The 14437-nt window shown below is 42.7% G+C and overlaps 1 protein-coding gene across 2 annotated transcripts; it reads right to left on the bottom strand.

Annotated features, from left to right (window-relative positions):
- Positions 1-858: 858 nt before the first annotated feature.
- On the bottom strand, positions 859-14294 carry LOC125715421 (GTP-binding protein 2-like). 2 transcript variants are annotated; one of them, XM_048986913.1, is made up of 12 exons: positions 13910-14294; positions 12345-12371; positions 10274-10458; positions 10024-10132; positions 9747-9944; positions 9428-9602; positions 5741-5960; positions 5312-5447; positions 4636-4694; positions 4375-4546; positions 2998-3162; positions 859-2616 (listed from the first exon to the last, which is right to left on the bottom strand). In XM_048986913.1, the coding sequence occupies exons 1-12, from the start codon at positions 14105-14107 to the stop codon at positions 2449-2451; spliced, it is 1812 nt and encodes a 603-aa protein (XP_048842870.1). In that variant the 5' UTR covers positions 14108-14294; the 3' UTR covers positions 859-2448. The 2 variants fall into 2 exon arrangements, with proteins under 2 accessions (XP_048842870.1, XP_048842871.1); XM_048986914.1 differs by having other exon boundaries at positions 859-2613; positions 13910-14293.
- Positions 14295-14437: the final 143 nt, after the last annotated feature.

Genomic DNA, 14437 nt, shown 5'->3' with positions numbered 1-14437 from the left:
ACAAAATGATTTATGACGCGCTCCGTTTGGCCGTTTCGACTTCTACCTCCAATTATGTCTGTTGCCTGCTTTATGCCAGCACTTATTACACGGAGGTCAGTGGTGGAGGAGCGTAACTCCGTGCTGGATTTACTATGTATTTCACCTTAAATGCAAGATGAGGTAAAGAAATATATACTGCTGACTTCCATTAAGGTCTCAAAATCAAAGTGGTATCATTTAGGAAGATAATTATATTTTCTACCCAGTCCATTTATTGAAAGCGGACTCGCTCTCTTGCTGACCAGTGCAATTTCCGGCATAAAATGTACCACTTTCATATTTTTTTAGCTAGTCACCCAGTATGCGTCACAAGTTCCGGGAATTTACATGTGAATCATTTGAATGGCTGTAAAATATGATTATACTCAAGGAATCAGAGGGCAGAAATTACATGTGCAAACCCATCATGTCTAAGGATTATCTATGAGTGCAACATCAGTGTGACGTTTTGCTTTTCCTGAGCACTTGTGTCTGAATTTTATTACTTTTCTGCTATCCAAGAGTTCCAACGCTGATTCATCTTGGCATTTTGTTTTACCCTGCAGAAAGCAGGCAACTGAAAATCAAAAATCATGACATTTCATTTTTCTAATGTATAAGCACTAGCGTTTATGGTGGGAATATTCCGTGTAGTCCTACACTGGTATCACCAGGAAGGACTAAATGATTATCAATTTTTTGCAAGCTGATTATTCTGTTCCCCTCCTGTGCAGCAATTTTACATACACAATGTGAAATGGATTGTTATTGGCACACTTACGTTTCTGTTCTAACACTAGTATTCTAATGCTACGTTTCACCACACTGGGCAGTAGATGGTTTAAGCAGACTCTTCATTTATTCCAAATACAGATTTCATACAATCTTTCATCATCCAAATGCTTATCCTGTACAGGATAATAGTCAGTCTTTATTAGCCTCTCGGACAACATACAAATCAAACATCTCTATAGCCACATTTTATACATATAGTTAGAATTTATATAATATTAAAGTGTATTTCCTCCTCCTTGAAATTAAAAGTATATTCTGCAGTTGCACCATACAGCATTTGTACTGGTTTGGCATGCTTGTCCACATCACATCTGTTAAATGTATGAAGGAATTATGCATGAGCGAGGTCTCAGGCTACAAACCACCATGTTCAGATGAGCAGGATCACCGTATGAGATACAACAAGGAACACTTAGTATCTGCACCCATCCACAACGGGCTGTTACGCGTCTGACCATGAACCAGAGAAGGAAAAACCACAGCAAGCCCCACACTGAGTCAATCAGAAGCTCACATAAAGAACTGTGTTTATATGTCTAGCCTGTGTTTCCCAACCTAGTCTTTGCAGACCCCCAGATGGTCCGTGTTTTTGTTCCCTACTGGGAGCTTTGTGGGAGCAAAAACATGGATAATCTGGGGGCCACCAAGTACCCAGTTGGGAAACACTGGTCAAGGCTACACCAGTACCCCAAGGCAAAACAATGAAGTCCAAGCCATAAAATATAATAGGCACTAGTAGCACTATTTAGATTTTTTTTCTTCAAACAAGAACTTTTCTGTTTTGCTAGATACGGTGATGCAGACCGATTATATGGACATAAACGGCCACCAAAATTCCTGGAAGATCTCACGACAGAAGAAGACTGTGTCAACAAACCCGAAGCACTGGAAACTGGTGACCACTACAACATCGTATATGAAATACGAAGGTGGTTCAAGCACAGGTGGCTAAACACTGAAGTGCAGGCCAGTCCCTCACAGGTGCACCAATTTACCTGTCTTTGGGGGCCGACCTGCACACAAGCACGCAGCGTGTGAAATCATAGCCAAGTGCAGGAGTCAAACCCACAGCTGTGTAGAGGAGAAGTGTTCACAGCACCACCCACTAAAGCATTACACTACCCCGGTGAAACAAAAATGTTTATAACAAAAACAGAGGAATAAAAAAAGAAAATTTCGCACAGTCGATAAGTCCAGAATAAGTCAGCTAGGCGATTCTAATGCTTATTTCATGGACATTTCAAGCAGTTTTTTACCAAGGAAAAAATTTACTTCACTGAAAGGTTTCACGGTTCAACTATACTCTCAGAAATAATTCAAAAACACCTTACAGTCATTGATTGATAAAGATGTCACAAGATGCACTCCCATTATGAAGAACACTCCTTTTTAAAATAAGGACAGGAGGCACCAGACCACATTAAACCCTAATCCTCCATGAGTACATATAGCAGCTTATTTTGCCTAATGGGATGAGGTCAGCTAAGCTGGGTTTCTACACTAAAGCTGTAGCTCTAGTAATAAAGTCAAAGATAATGGGAATGAGCACACAGCTGCCCTCTGCTGCACGGGGCTGGTACTGAAGGATAAAACATTATCTAATACTCAGACTGTTAACCGGCTCTGCTGGGTCTATAATCGGAGCTGGCTGGGAGAGACGGACTGCAGGTACGTGACGTGCCCGATGCCCTTGGTCACACCCTCCCGGAAGAGCAGCTTGGCCCCCACCTTTAGATACTCCGGGTGTTTGATGAACCGGAAGCGAACCACCGCCTTTTCCCCAGTGCGCAGCTCTACCTGCTTGAAAAGGAAGAGCCAGACTGACATAACAGTGAACCATTGTGCCGGACTGAATCTGGCTTTATGCTTATCATCTTTATTGAGTTAAAAACTCTTCTTGCTACAGAAAGCTGATTTGTCACAGTGAGGATTGAACCCAAGAGGACTTGTATTGGACTACTGGTTATTGAAAAGTCCATAAGCTCTTTGATAGCTGATGCCTTTAGCCAATATGACTTTAAAACCCTTATATTAATTAAGATCCAAAGGTTTAAGATACAATAGCTAATTAAACTCAAGAAACTAGTAGTAATGAATCATGGCAACCTGGAAGATGAAGCATTTCGAGACCATGAAGTATCATCAGTCTCAAAGGCAGTTTTTAGTCAGGAGGTGACCCACCTTGCCCTTAAGGGCTTCCACCACGGCCGTCTGTCTCACGTTCCCCACGTGCACCGTGACCTGGAAGCCTTTGCGAAAGGTCTTAGCGTGGAAAAGAAGGACGATCTCGGCCTCGAACAGCCAGCAGATAGTGGGCTCCATCTCCGGGCTCACCATCACCATGCCCTACACGCAGGGATAGTCGCAAACACAGAACCCAACTGTTGTCAGCCGTGTCACAGAACTTCAAGGCATTCGGAAATTCGACCCGAACACAAAGTGCTTCTGTAACTTCAAATCTGTAAAGTTTGTTTTCTCAATGGAACTTTAAAGTAGAAAATGAGAAGCTTGCTGAAGTAGTAAAAATTGTGCCAAATAAAATCCTTTGAGGATATCTAGTTCCATACTCTTAATACCTTGTTAAAATTGCTTATATTGAACGAGATAAAGTATATCCCAAAGGAAAACTAGAAGCCATAATACTTAAGGATACCTTGGCTGACATCCATTTCAAGCATCACGAAATGTATTACTCTAGAGCAGGGGGTCGGCAACCTTGAAGCAAAGAGCCATTTTATCCTAAATGTCTGACCCAAGATTTGCAAAAAAACATAATGGGCAGAGAAGGTTATACGTATGATTTTTAAAATGCGATATTGGTATTTATGCATTTAACACAAAAACAAAGCTTCAAATACTTACAGAAAATAATATAAAAAAACAATTTTGGGGGGTGTCTAACGAAAGCCTTCACCCTCGCCTCTCCTTTCGTTCGGCTCTGCAATCGTCTGTCCTGCACTCTCCACTCCACTACTGTAACTGTGCTGACTGAGGAGTGCGGAATTTACTCACCACTCCGAACTGGATCAGCGGGCTCTAACGTGTAAATCAGAGAAAACATCATAATTTTTACGCAGACCTGGGAAGACGTGGTGACGATTTACTACAAAAAGCATATTAAAGAATTAGGAATCGCAATCAACGCTGAAACCTACATCCAATCTCGGGCACTGAAGAAAACTTCGGAGAGTAAATCATTTTTACACCTTTTTTTTACACATGTCACACCGGAGACATAATCTCGTCGAAAAGAATGACTTTGAGGAAGATGTGGACGATGCAGTTAATATGCTGCAGAGGCTCACGACAGACAGCCTAATTCACATAGAGCTAAGAAATATCTAATTGAAAAACAATATTAACTCATAAATAAATTATCTTTACAAAAGTATTTTCATGATATGTTAATACATGGAAATATGAATGCGTCTGTCGTTCTGAGAAGAGCTGCAGCCATGTAGTGAGTCACGCGTGGCTTGTGAGTCCCAGGTTGTTGACCCCTGCTCTACAGAGTAACGTGAGCAAAGCTAATTAGTCCAGGAAAGCAGAGCTCAGCACCTTTCGAAGCAGCGAGCGGTCGAAACTTCCCAGAGCCAGAGTGGCAGCCTGGCCAGCCCGCAGGACTCTGCACGCTGACCGGTTCCTCTGGATGCTGTATACCGTCAGGTCCAGAAATTCGCCCTGGTCCGTGGGACCCACCACCAGGCGCTCGCCCTCCCGGCAGATCCCGCTGTTGGGGATGAGGCATGTTGGAGGGCCTCTGTAGGGCAGGTCTTACCTTCCAGGGTTAAGGAAGATGGGGGCAAGGCACTGACTGACCTGTAGAGGGTGCCTCCTATCACTGTCCCCACTTCAGGAACCGTGTAAATCTCATCCACCTAAGGGGCAGTCACAGACAGGCGGCCTGGTGGTTGGTGCTGTGGGTGAGCGTTTGTGAATGTGAGATCATCGACGAGTCAGTGTGTTACTGATATACGAATCTGAATCTATTGTATTGTGCAAAGGTCTTAGGCAGCCAAAGAGAAGGTCTTTTAAATGGTCTTCATCTCGGTGTAAAACTGATAATATGTCTGACAAAAGTGCCAACTTAGATATTTCAAGACCCCCCCTAAAGTCACCCCAGTGTTTGCAGAAACCATCCATTACACCAATGTATTTATTGACACGACCACTAGCACATCTTGTTTGCCTAATCAATACTTCACTGCGTAAATTATCTAATTAATTTAATCAATTATTTGAGTTGGTGGAGAAATTTAACAAATACATGTAAGAAGATCTCACTTTTTGGAAAATGGAAGAAGTTTTTATTGCGTTACTGTTAATAATGTTATGTGTTAAATTGTGTTTTTTGAGCAAATATGCCCCTACTATCCAGTTAAATAACTTTACACATTTTCTCTGACTGTAGGATTTTTGCACAATATTGTATGTGAACAGAGAGACAGGCTCCATAGAGGTTAGAGGTCAAGGGTTAGAGGTCAGAGTTGGGTACCTGGAACTCTGTGAGCTGCTGCATGAGCTCCTCCTGTTCCTTGCTGTTGCTCAGGGGGGGCAGGATGTTGAAGAAGACCTTGAGCAGGTCCAAGCTGTGCCCCGACACACTCGACACGGTGAAGATGGGCGTGATGCTGCAGCAAGGGCATCAAATGGATGAGAGGGCATCACGTAGTGGGGGGGGCAGGGTGCGATACAGCCCTCACACATACCCGCTGAACTGTGCACTGGGGGGGTCTCAAACTCAGCAGGAAGTCTTTTCAGAGACTTACTTATTTTAATTACAGAGTATTTTTATCTGCATGTGGAGCCATGCCAGGACACTCCTACTGAGGAGATAACACACTGCCTGCCCTAAGCAACATGATAGCAATCTGATAATTAGAAGAATTAAGTTGGGGGGAGGGGGGGTTTGACCCCGACATACCTGGGCGACTGTGCGAACTTCTGAGCGGCGGTGACGGCGTCGTCCGTGCTGGACACCACCACGGGCACCTTGTTGCAGCCGGGCAGCTTGAGGAAGCGCTCCAGCTGCCTCACTGTACGCTCCACCGTGCCTCGGGCGCACAGGTCCACCTTGCTCACCACGATAAAGATGGGCACCTTCAGCGCCATGGCCAGGCCCAGGTGCTCCCGAGTCGTGCCCGCTGTGGGTGGGGCCATTATATCAACTCAGCGTAATGACCATAAATGCTTCACATAGCCCAGAGTGCCCCCTGCTGGACACCTTTTCCACTGCCACCCAGAAGCGAGCTGTACCCGAGCCGAGCCCTGAAGAATTGCTTTTCCATTGCAAGTTATGCGAGTCAAACCTGACTTATACCCACGCTCATGTGGCCCTGTTAGTATGCATGACTAACCTCCTTCTTAAAGTACTATAGAATGGCTAAAAGTAATGAATTGATGATACAAACGTACGCAAGCCAATGCTAATTCTACTAGCGTATAATCAGGGCTCTCAAGTCTCACGCATTAAGAACTATACAAACGAGAGGAGGCCATTCGGCCCATCAAGCTCGCTTGGGGAGAACTAAACTAATAGCTCAGAGTCGTTAAAATCTTATCTAGCTCTGATTTAAAGGAACCCAAGGATTCAGCTTGCACTATGTTATCAGGAAGGCTATTCCATACTCTGACTACACGCTGTGTAAAGAAGTGCTTCCTTAAATCCAGCATTGACTGTGAGAAACACACATTTGAACCAGTTTAAATGGTAAAATGGTAAATGGACTGCGTTTATATAGAGCTTTTCTACTCCTACAAGTACTTTACATTTTATGCCTCACATTCACCAATTCATACACCTGTGTCAGAAGCTGCCATGCAAGGCGCCAACCTGCTCACCGGGAGCAATTTGGGGTTCAGTGTCTTGCTCAAGGACACTTTGATGGGGTCAATAGGAACCAAGGCTCGAACCTGCAACCCTCCAGTTGCCAAACGATAACACTACCTCCTGCACCACCATCTTCCCCGTTTGAATTTACATGCTCACATGCCACACCTTGTGTTTCTCATGCTGAGAAGTAAGGGATAACGGCCACCAAGGTGTGCCGTTATATAGAATTATTGGATGATGTGCAGGCAAGCGGAGTGGAGTTAATGACTGTCCCAAGTTAGACAGAATTAATAGCCACCTACCTGCCAATCAGAAAATAGCATTTGTTGTTTCTGGTAAATTCCAAAATAAGTTACATGTGATCCCGCTGCAAGCACGTTCTCACATAGATGCACACACATATGGAGTGCAGACAGGGAGGAAGTGGCAGAGCAAGATCCGATGAATGCGGTAGGCTGGGCTCTCAAGTCTCACGCATTGACCGTCAGACACACGCTGTACCCCTAACATAATCTCACACCAAACTTTTGATGAAACTTGAGAGCCCTGGTTTAATGCTAACATGACACGCCGATTCTCACAAACATGCTAGTGGAAATTGTCATGTAGTACATAATGATGTACACTGCGTCAACAGTAAACAAGAAGTCTCTTCAGTTTTACATGACTGTTGCTCTCCAGACAACGCCTTCTCCGAGCTGACCCTTCTACAATGGAAAATTTAACTGAGCTGGGATGTCTTCATGGTACAGGTTGGGGATAGCCTGGTTCCTGTATGCCATAGGAAAACTGCAATAAGATTGATTAATTGATGCATTCAGCTAAATTGCAACAGCCATCCAACCATCCATCAATTCATCTATCTTCTGTGCCATTTATCTAGTACAGGGTTGCTTTATTTCAACCACATTGAATCTGAGCAGGCCTTGAAGCTTAACAGGGTAATGTGAAGACCCCTGTAGGCCAAATACAGAATTCTGAACAGGCCTGTAGCCTAGCAAAATAATCTGAGCAGGTCTACAGGTTCACAGAACAATCTGAGCAGGTCAGTAGTCTAACAAAACAACTGCAAAAGGTCTAAAGACTAACAGGCAATCTGAGCAGGCTAATAGGCTAACAAAAGAATTTGAGATAGTCTGTAGGGTAACAAAAGAATCTGAGCAGGCTAATAGGCTAACAAAAGAATCTGAGCAGGCTAATAGGCTAACAAAAAAATCTGAGATGGTCTGTAGGGTAACAAAAGAATCTGAGCAGGCCTGTAGGCTAACAAAAGAATCTGAGCAGGCCTGTAGGCTAACAAAAGAATCTGAGCAGGCCTGTAGGGTAACAAAAGAATCTGAGATGGTCTGTAGGGTAACAAAAGAATCTGAGCAGGCCTGTGGGGTAACAAAAGAATCTGAGATGGTCTGTAGGGTAACAAAAGAATCTGAGATGGTCTGTAGGGTAACAAAAGAATCTGAGCAGGCCTGTAGGGTAACAAAAGAATCTGAGATGGTCTGTAGGGTAACAAAAGAATCTGAGCAGGCCTGTGGGGTAACAAAAGAATCTGAGATGGTCTGTAGGGTAACAAAAGAATCTGAGATGGTCTGTAGGGTAACAAAAGAATCTGAGCAGGCCTGTAGGCTAACAGAGAAATCAAAGCAGGCTTGCAGGCTATAGTGGCTTTTTCTGCAGACTTGCAGTTTCTGCTCTCACTTTTACCTCATAACTTAATCACACATCACTATCCGACTGTACTATCAATACCATTTCATAATCTGCAATTGGCAAATGTCACAATGTTACAATGTCACAGTGGGCCTGTGTTCATAGTGGGGTACTGCATGGTTCAATTTTAGGACCACTATTGTTCCTAATTTACATTAATGGTATTGACACCAATACATACAGTAAACTGGTTAAATTTACAGACGACACCAAGGTGGGTGGTGTAGCAGATACTGATCTAGTGTCGGAGAGGCTACAACAGGATATGGATTTAATTAGCGACTGGGCTGAGATCTGGCAGATGAAATTTAACATAGATAAATGTAAGGTAATCCAAGCAGGGAGCAGAAATATAAAGCACAAATATTTTATGGGTTCCACTGAAATAAAGGTAGATGATTAGGAGACAGATCTCGGTGTGTATGTTGATGCTTCCATGGAAGCAATAACAAAGGACAATAGAATGTTGAGTTACCTCTCTAGCTGTGTGGAGTTTAAGACAAGGGAAGTGATGCTACGATTATATAATTCCTTGGTAAGACCCCACCTAGAATATTGTTTGCAGGTTTGGTCACCATACCTTAAGAATGACATTGCTGCCTTGGAAAAGGTGGAACATAGGGCTACGAGAATGATTCCTGGTCTTAGAGGAATGTCTTATAAGGAGAGGTTAGCTGAGCTCAATCTGTTTAGCCTCGAGCAAAGGAGACTAAGGAGGGACATGATCCAGGTATATAAGATTCTAACAGGTCTGGATGCTGTTCATCCAAATGGCTACTTCAATATTAATTTAAATACTAGAACTCATGGCCGTAAGTGATAATTAGCGGGAGAACATTTTAAAATGAATTTGAGGAAGCACTTCTTTACACAGTGTATAGTTAGAATATGGAATAGTCTTCCTGCTAGTGTAGCACAAGCTAAAACCCTGGGTTCCTTTAAATCAGAGCTAGATAAGATTTAAACAACTCTGCGCTATTAGTTAAGTTCTCCCCAAATGAGCTTGATGGGCTGAATGGCCTCCTCTCGTTTGTAATTTTCTTATGTTCTTAAATGAATAGAGCTGCTTACCAATGCCTGTGTTTGCGCCAACCACCACCATAGCAAAGTCTGGGCAGTAGCTTGTGAGACCGAAGATGGTGGTCTTCAGGTATTTGTGGTGTCCAGCCAGGTCAATGAAGGTGATCATTTTCGAGGAACTCTCACATATCTCCTCTGCTGTGCGAGAGCCACTGTAATTTACCACCTGCAGTGATAGGTGGTGGTCAAAATTCAAAATTTTCTATCCATGAAAGCCAAATAACAGTATGTTCACTATCACTGACCTTTGCAACTGCAAACCTTTCAGCATAGCTGGCCTGACACAGGGGAGACACATGATTTCCCTCACCTCTCCCTTGCTGTTGAATCCCAGTATTTCGAAGCTGATGCTGGACGTCCTGCCAGTCTGGATCTCGTGGAGATGCCGGAAGAGGTTGAGGCGTGCACGTCCCCTGCCATTGTCCAGCTCTCCTTGGGTCAGCACACCCAACAATGTAGACTTCCCAGCATCCACATTACCCAGAACTGCCACTCGCAAGTCCAGGAACTTGCACACAGACAGATGGCCAAATGTTAGCACCACAACATCTGTTAATAACAGATTTATAACAAAAGACAAAACCCACCTGCTGGTTGTCTGGTACTCTCCTCACCAGAACTTCAGCAATTTTTTTGGAGACGTCATAACCATAGTCCACCTCTCTCTCTCTCAGAACGGTGATATCAGCACCGACCCTTGAGACAAGGGGGGGGGAAATCAAAGCTTAGCCTCGTATAGTTTAAATGTGACTCATGGGTCGGTTTGGAGCCAAATTGGGATCCAGAACCTTGACTGCTAAACGTTCAAGGAATTGTGGGAGTGTACAGGGCTCATACTTCTCAGCCATCCTGCGCAGTGTCTTGAGCGAGGCCTTCAGGTCCTCGTCGGACAGGCCCACCAGCATTCCATTGTCCTCCACGCCGATCTGGTAGACAGCCTCGCCACGGCCTTCCTGCAGTCTCCATTTCATCTGCGTCACCAGGTGCTCAAAGCGGTACTGGGTCGGGTTCACCAACTTCAGCTGCGAAGGCCGTACGGTTCACAAGCTTTAGTCATAAAACCTGTAGGGCCGAAGTGTCACGGCCATAAAGACTGAGGGGGGCTCTGTTTTTTGGAAGTTTGATGTTTTTATTATATTGATAGTTAATTTGTATTACATGACTGCGTTGCAAACACAATATATCTTATTTTCATGTCACTTCCTGCCTAGATTAGGTGATTCACATTCTATCACGCTCCCTATCCACTACTAGTATGCACTGCAAGCATTGATTGGTTTGAGTTGAGTTGCAAACAGAATTGAAACAAAGTGTGCTTAGTTGACCCATAGTTTTTACCAGGTGCCGTCAGAACTAAACATTCAAATAAAGTCAGTCATCTTCTAAAGGTCAAACTATTGGGCTATTAAGCTACCCCTTCGAAGTAGAGATGTTGTAAGTATCTGAAACACACGTCCATGTGTAAGCTAAGCCTAAAAACGCTGATGTTATTTAAATACAGGCAGACGGCCGTGTATGAAGGTTAAACTGGTTAGATTTCCATTAATATGCTACACGTTAGCCTAGCCCACTGCTACAAAGATTAGTGTCTATAGCTATCAAGCTACTGAAGCAATATAACGCAAATCTGTAGTTTGGAAGTATTAATACACTAAGAGTTAGAAATTGTCCTGCTCCGATTGTCCGCTCCTTCTGTGTGTCACGCCCCCTTGTTAACCCCGTGTGGAATCCCCGTGTTTACCAGCTGTTTCTTGTTGATGTCATTAGTTCAATGCATTTAAGTCTGCGTTAGGTATGTTTTCCTCAGTCCGGTCATTGACGTCCATCCGGTTTATGGTGTGTCGTGTTCCTTGTTGTACGATTAAATCCCTAGTTCGTCCGATTTCCCGGCTCTGTCTACTTCCCCGCTCCCTGCCTGTACTAGTCACGACAGAAATATTTTAAATGAAGCCTAATTGCAGTTTAAGCATCTTTTTCAAATGGATAATTTTGGGTTCACATTAGCAGCAACGTTACCTGGGTGTTGACAGATAACTGTATCGCAATTACTTACTAAGACATTGGATTTCTAAACTCCTTAGTTATTGTTTTTCATTTAGGCGAAGCTAGCCCCCTCAAAACAGAGGGATGTGAGGCTATAAAGGTCATATGATTCACTATCTTCCGCTGTCGCTCACACTACTGTTGCATATTGGCTTCCTATCAGCTATGAGACAAGTGTTCCTTAAATGTTCACCTTTTTTATGTGACCCTCTGTAAAGCAGGTGTGAAGAACACCATCATAATCTCTGATGACAAAGCAATTTGAACGACAGTAGCTGTCGTGCATGGCCAAGTGAAACCTGCAGACACAGCAAACGCTAAGAGCGAATATCGTACACTGCAGTACATCTAAATATCACCTACAAAAGCAGTGATTTCCACATACTTTTGGTTCTGCGCTTATTATTATTTTTTTATTAACATTACAATGGAAAATAATATTTAAAACATCAATAATTCCCTTAATGTAATATGTATATGAGGTGATGGTGCTCATTGGTGATGGATCTGTGCTCATCTGGGTCTGGAAGGTTGTGGATCTGAATCCTATAGCTGCCACAGTAATCATGATATAGGCGAATATATATATCGTGTTACCCCTGTGTCCTTGAGCACGGCTTTTAACCCCCATTGTCATCCTGCTCTCCGACCCTAAAACTTACTTTCACTTACATTTTTTTCTCTTATGGAGAGCAAATAATTGTTTATGTATCTCTAGTGTATTGAAAAAACAGCACAAAAAATGTAATAAGAAATAAAACAAGTAATGATAGTAATAATGATCACTTTACACTTTTATATTATAATATCTGCACAACCGATAATGGGGGGGGGGACTTATTTAATCAATGGTGGAAAGGCTTACCTTGTACTCCACGTTGCCCTCTTCAGCCTGAGGGAAGAGAAGCCATTGATGTTGAATTTGAAATGCTACTGAGGTAATCAGCCATATGGAGCACAACCTGAGCTAAGGTCAAACAGAGAGCGCTGACTGTAATCCTATTATCCTTTACGCTCAGTGTGAGCATTTGACTTTTTCCCTTTTTAGTTTTGACAGAGTACAAAATAATAAGGAAAGCGTATGGGATTATTTTTACTGTAGTAAAGTCCTGTTATGCAAGACAACCAGAGCACTATGGCCCAGCCTCTAGTTTCACTCTTTTGTCAAATGTTGCGAAATACAGTCGCCTCAGAACTGACAGAACTGACAGAACTGACAGTACCTTAAGAGTGAGAGTAAATAAACCATACAATTCTCCTAGCTTTGAAAGAAACATGGTAAAATAATTGGCTGGAAGAAATAAAACTTTACAGTCGAGGTTCAGAATGGTTAAACTCATTTCTAAATCCATCCATCCATCCATCCATCTCCATATCCCCTTATGCAGTATAGGGTAAAATGGAGCCTGGAGTCTGTACCAGGAATAAAGAGGGCAGGGGGCAGAGGGCACTCTGGATGGAACGCCAGTTCATCTAAGCACACATTGCTGCCATGATGCCAATAATAATAATAATAATAATAATAATAATAATAATAATAATAATAATAATAATAATACTAACAGGGCACCCAAGGGTTGAATCCCACCTCCTCTTTGTGTCTGTGGCGCTGCATGTTTTCCACATGACAGTCGAAATACACACATTTACACTAACTGACCTTTCTAAATTGCCTGTATTGCATGATTATGTGTATTTTCCCTGCAATACATCAGCATCCACTCCAGGGTGGTCCCAGCTTTATGCCCTCTGATGCCCCAGGGGTATTCTCTAAACCCCCATGACCTTCACCACAATACCTGTTTGGAAGGTGGATGGATGTTGCTGAGGATGATGATGTAATAAAAGGGTGATTCTTGTTTGCTGTGACGTGATGTTTAGAGACTAAAGTAATTTAGGCACACACACACACATATATATATATATATATATATATATATATATATATATATATATATATATATATATATATATATATATAACTGAACAAACTGCATTACACGCACACGTAGCCTAATTACTTATTTTTCACTGAGAAACTATGAAGAACAATGCAAGTCATTTATTTTCATAGTTGATCATGATAAAAAAACATATGTGATTAATCGTTCTGTCCCTTAATTTGGGCTGTTATGAATTTCTGTGAAATTTTCATTAATTTCATCATTATTGTCAAAAACTACCCTAACTTGAAAAGCGATTAGCTTGGTATTAGAATATCACCGTCATTAGTAACATGCGAGGTCCCCTTGCTATGCCTGTCACAGGCCATAATCTGTAATCAAAATCACTGAAACTATGCGACATATCTTGAAGTATAAAGAAAAAAAGCTAATTAGTCGATTTACAAAGCAACCGTAATAATAATTCAAAATCGCTAAGAATAATGGTGTCGCATTAGGTTTAATGACGGATGTGATTTCAGCCTACCTCTGGGGGTAAGTACGGAGAGATTTTGTTGGGTTTCGTGTTTCTGTTGGCCCGATTCTTGATTTTCTTGCCATTTTTGGCACATAATTTTTTTGACAGCATCATTCCAATGCTGCTGCCCGGACAGCAGAGAAGCGCCTGCGGACTCGGCTTGTATCCGGGGCAGTTTCCCGAGATCCGCGTCGCCCACGGATCCATTTGGGTCTGAGATCTGCGCAAAATAAACGCCTTTCCGAATATACACTGTTGTACTCTATTCAAGCAACGTGTAGATGTTTTTCATGCTGTACCAACCTAAACACGAACAGATTACGGATTACGTCAGCGCACCGTGATATTAATATTAATAAAGCGATTGCGCTGTGACGATCTACGCAGATTGTGCGTCCAAGCCATTGGTTATACGATGTGTAGTACGACTGAGTTTTGTGATCGCAGGTTGGTTATAGTAAAACAGAAAAACATATAGGTGAACACAGAGATCCATTTGAAATACGCACTTTGCTTTATGGTAACGTTCTTACCAAG

Source organism: Brienomyrus brachyistius, chromosome 20 (assembly GCF_023856365.1).
Source record: "Brienomyrus brachyistius isolate T26 chromosome 20, BBRACH_0.4, whole genome shotgun sequence".
Taxonomy (NCBI): Eukaryota; Metazoa; Chordata; class Actinopteri; order Osteoglossiformes; family Mormyridae; genus Brienomyrus; species Brienomyrus brachyistius.
Note: the sequence above shows the minus strand (reverse complement) of the source record. Positions and strands in the feature narration are given on the sequence as shown.

Excerpts from the sequence above, each read along its gene's own strand:
- LOC125715421 (XM_048986913.1), bottom strand. The coding sequence starts at position 14,107 with ATGGATCCGTGGGCGACGCGGATCTCGGGAAACTGCCCCGGATACAAG. Across the intron at positions 4,547-4,635 it reads ATAGGAGGCACCCTCTACAG|CGGGATCTGCCGGGAGGGCG; the intron begins GTCAGTCAGTGC and ends CATCCCCAACAG. Across the intron at positions 3,163-4,374 it reads ACCGCTCGCTGCTTCGAAAG|GGCATGGTGATGGTGAGCCC; the intron begins GTGCTGAGCTCT and ends CCCTGCGTGTAG.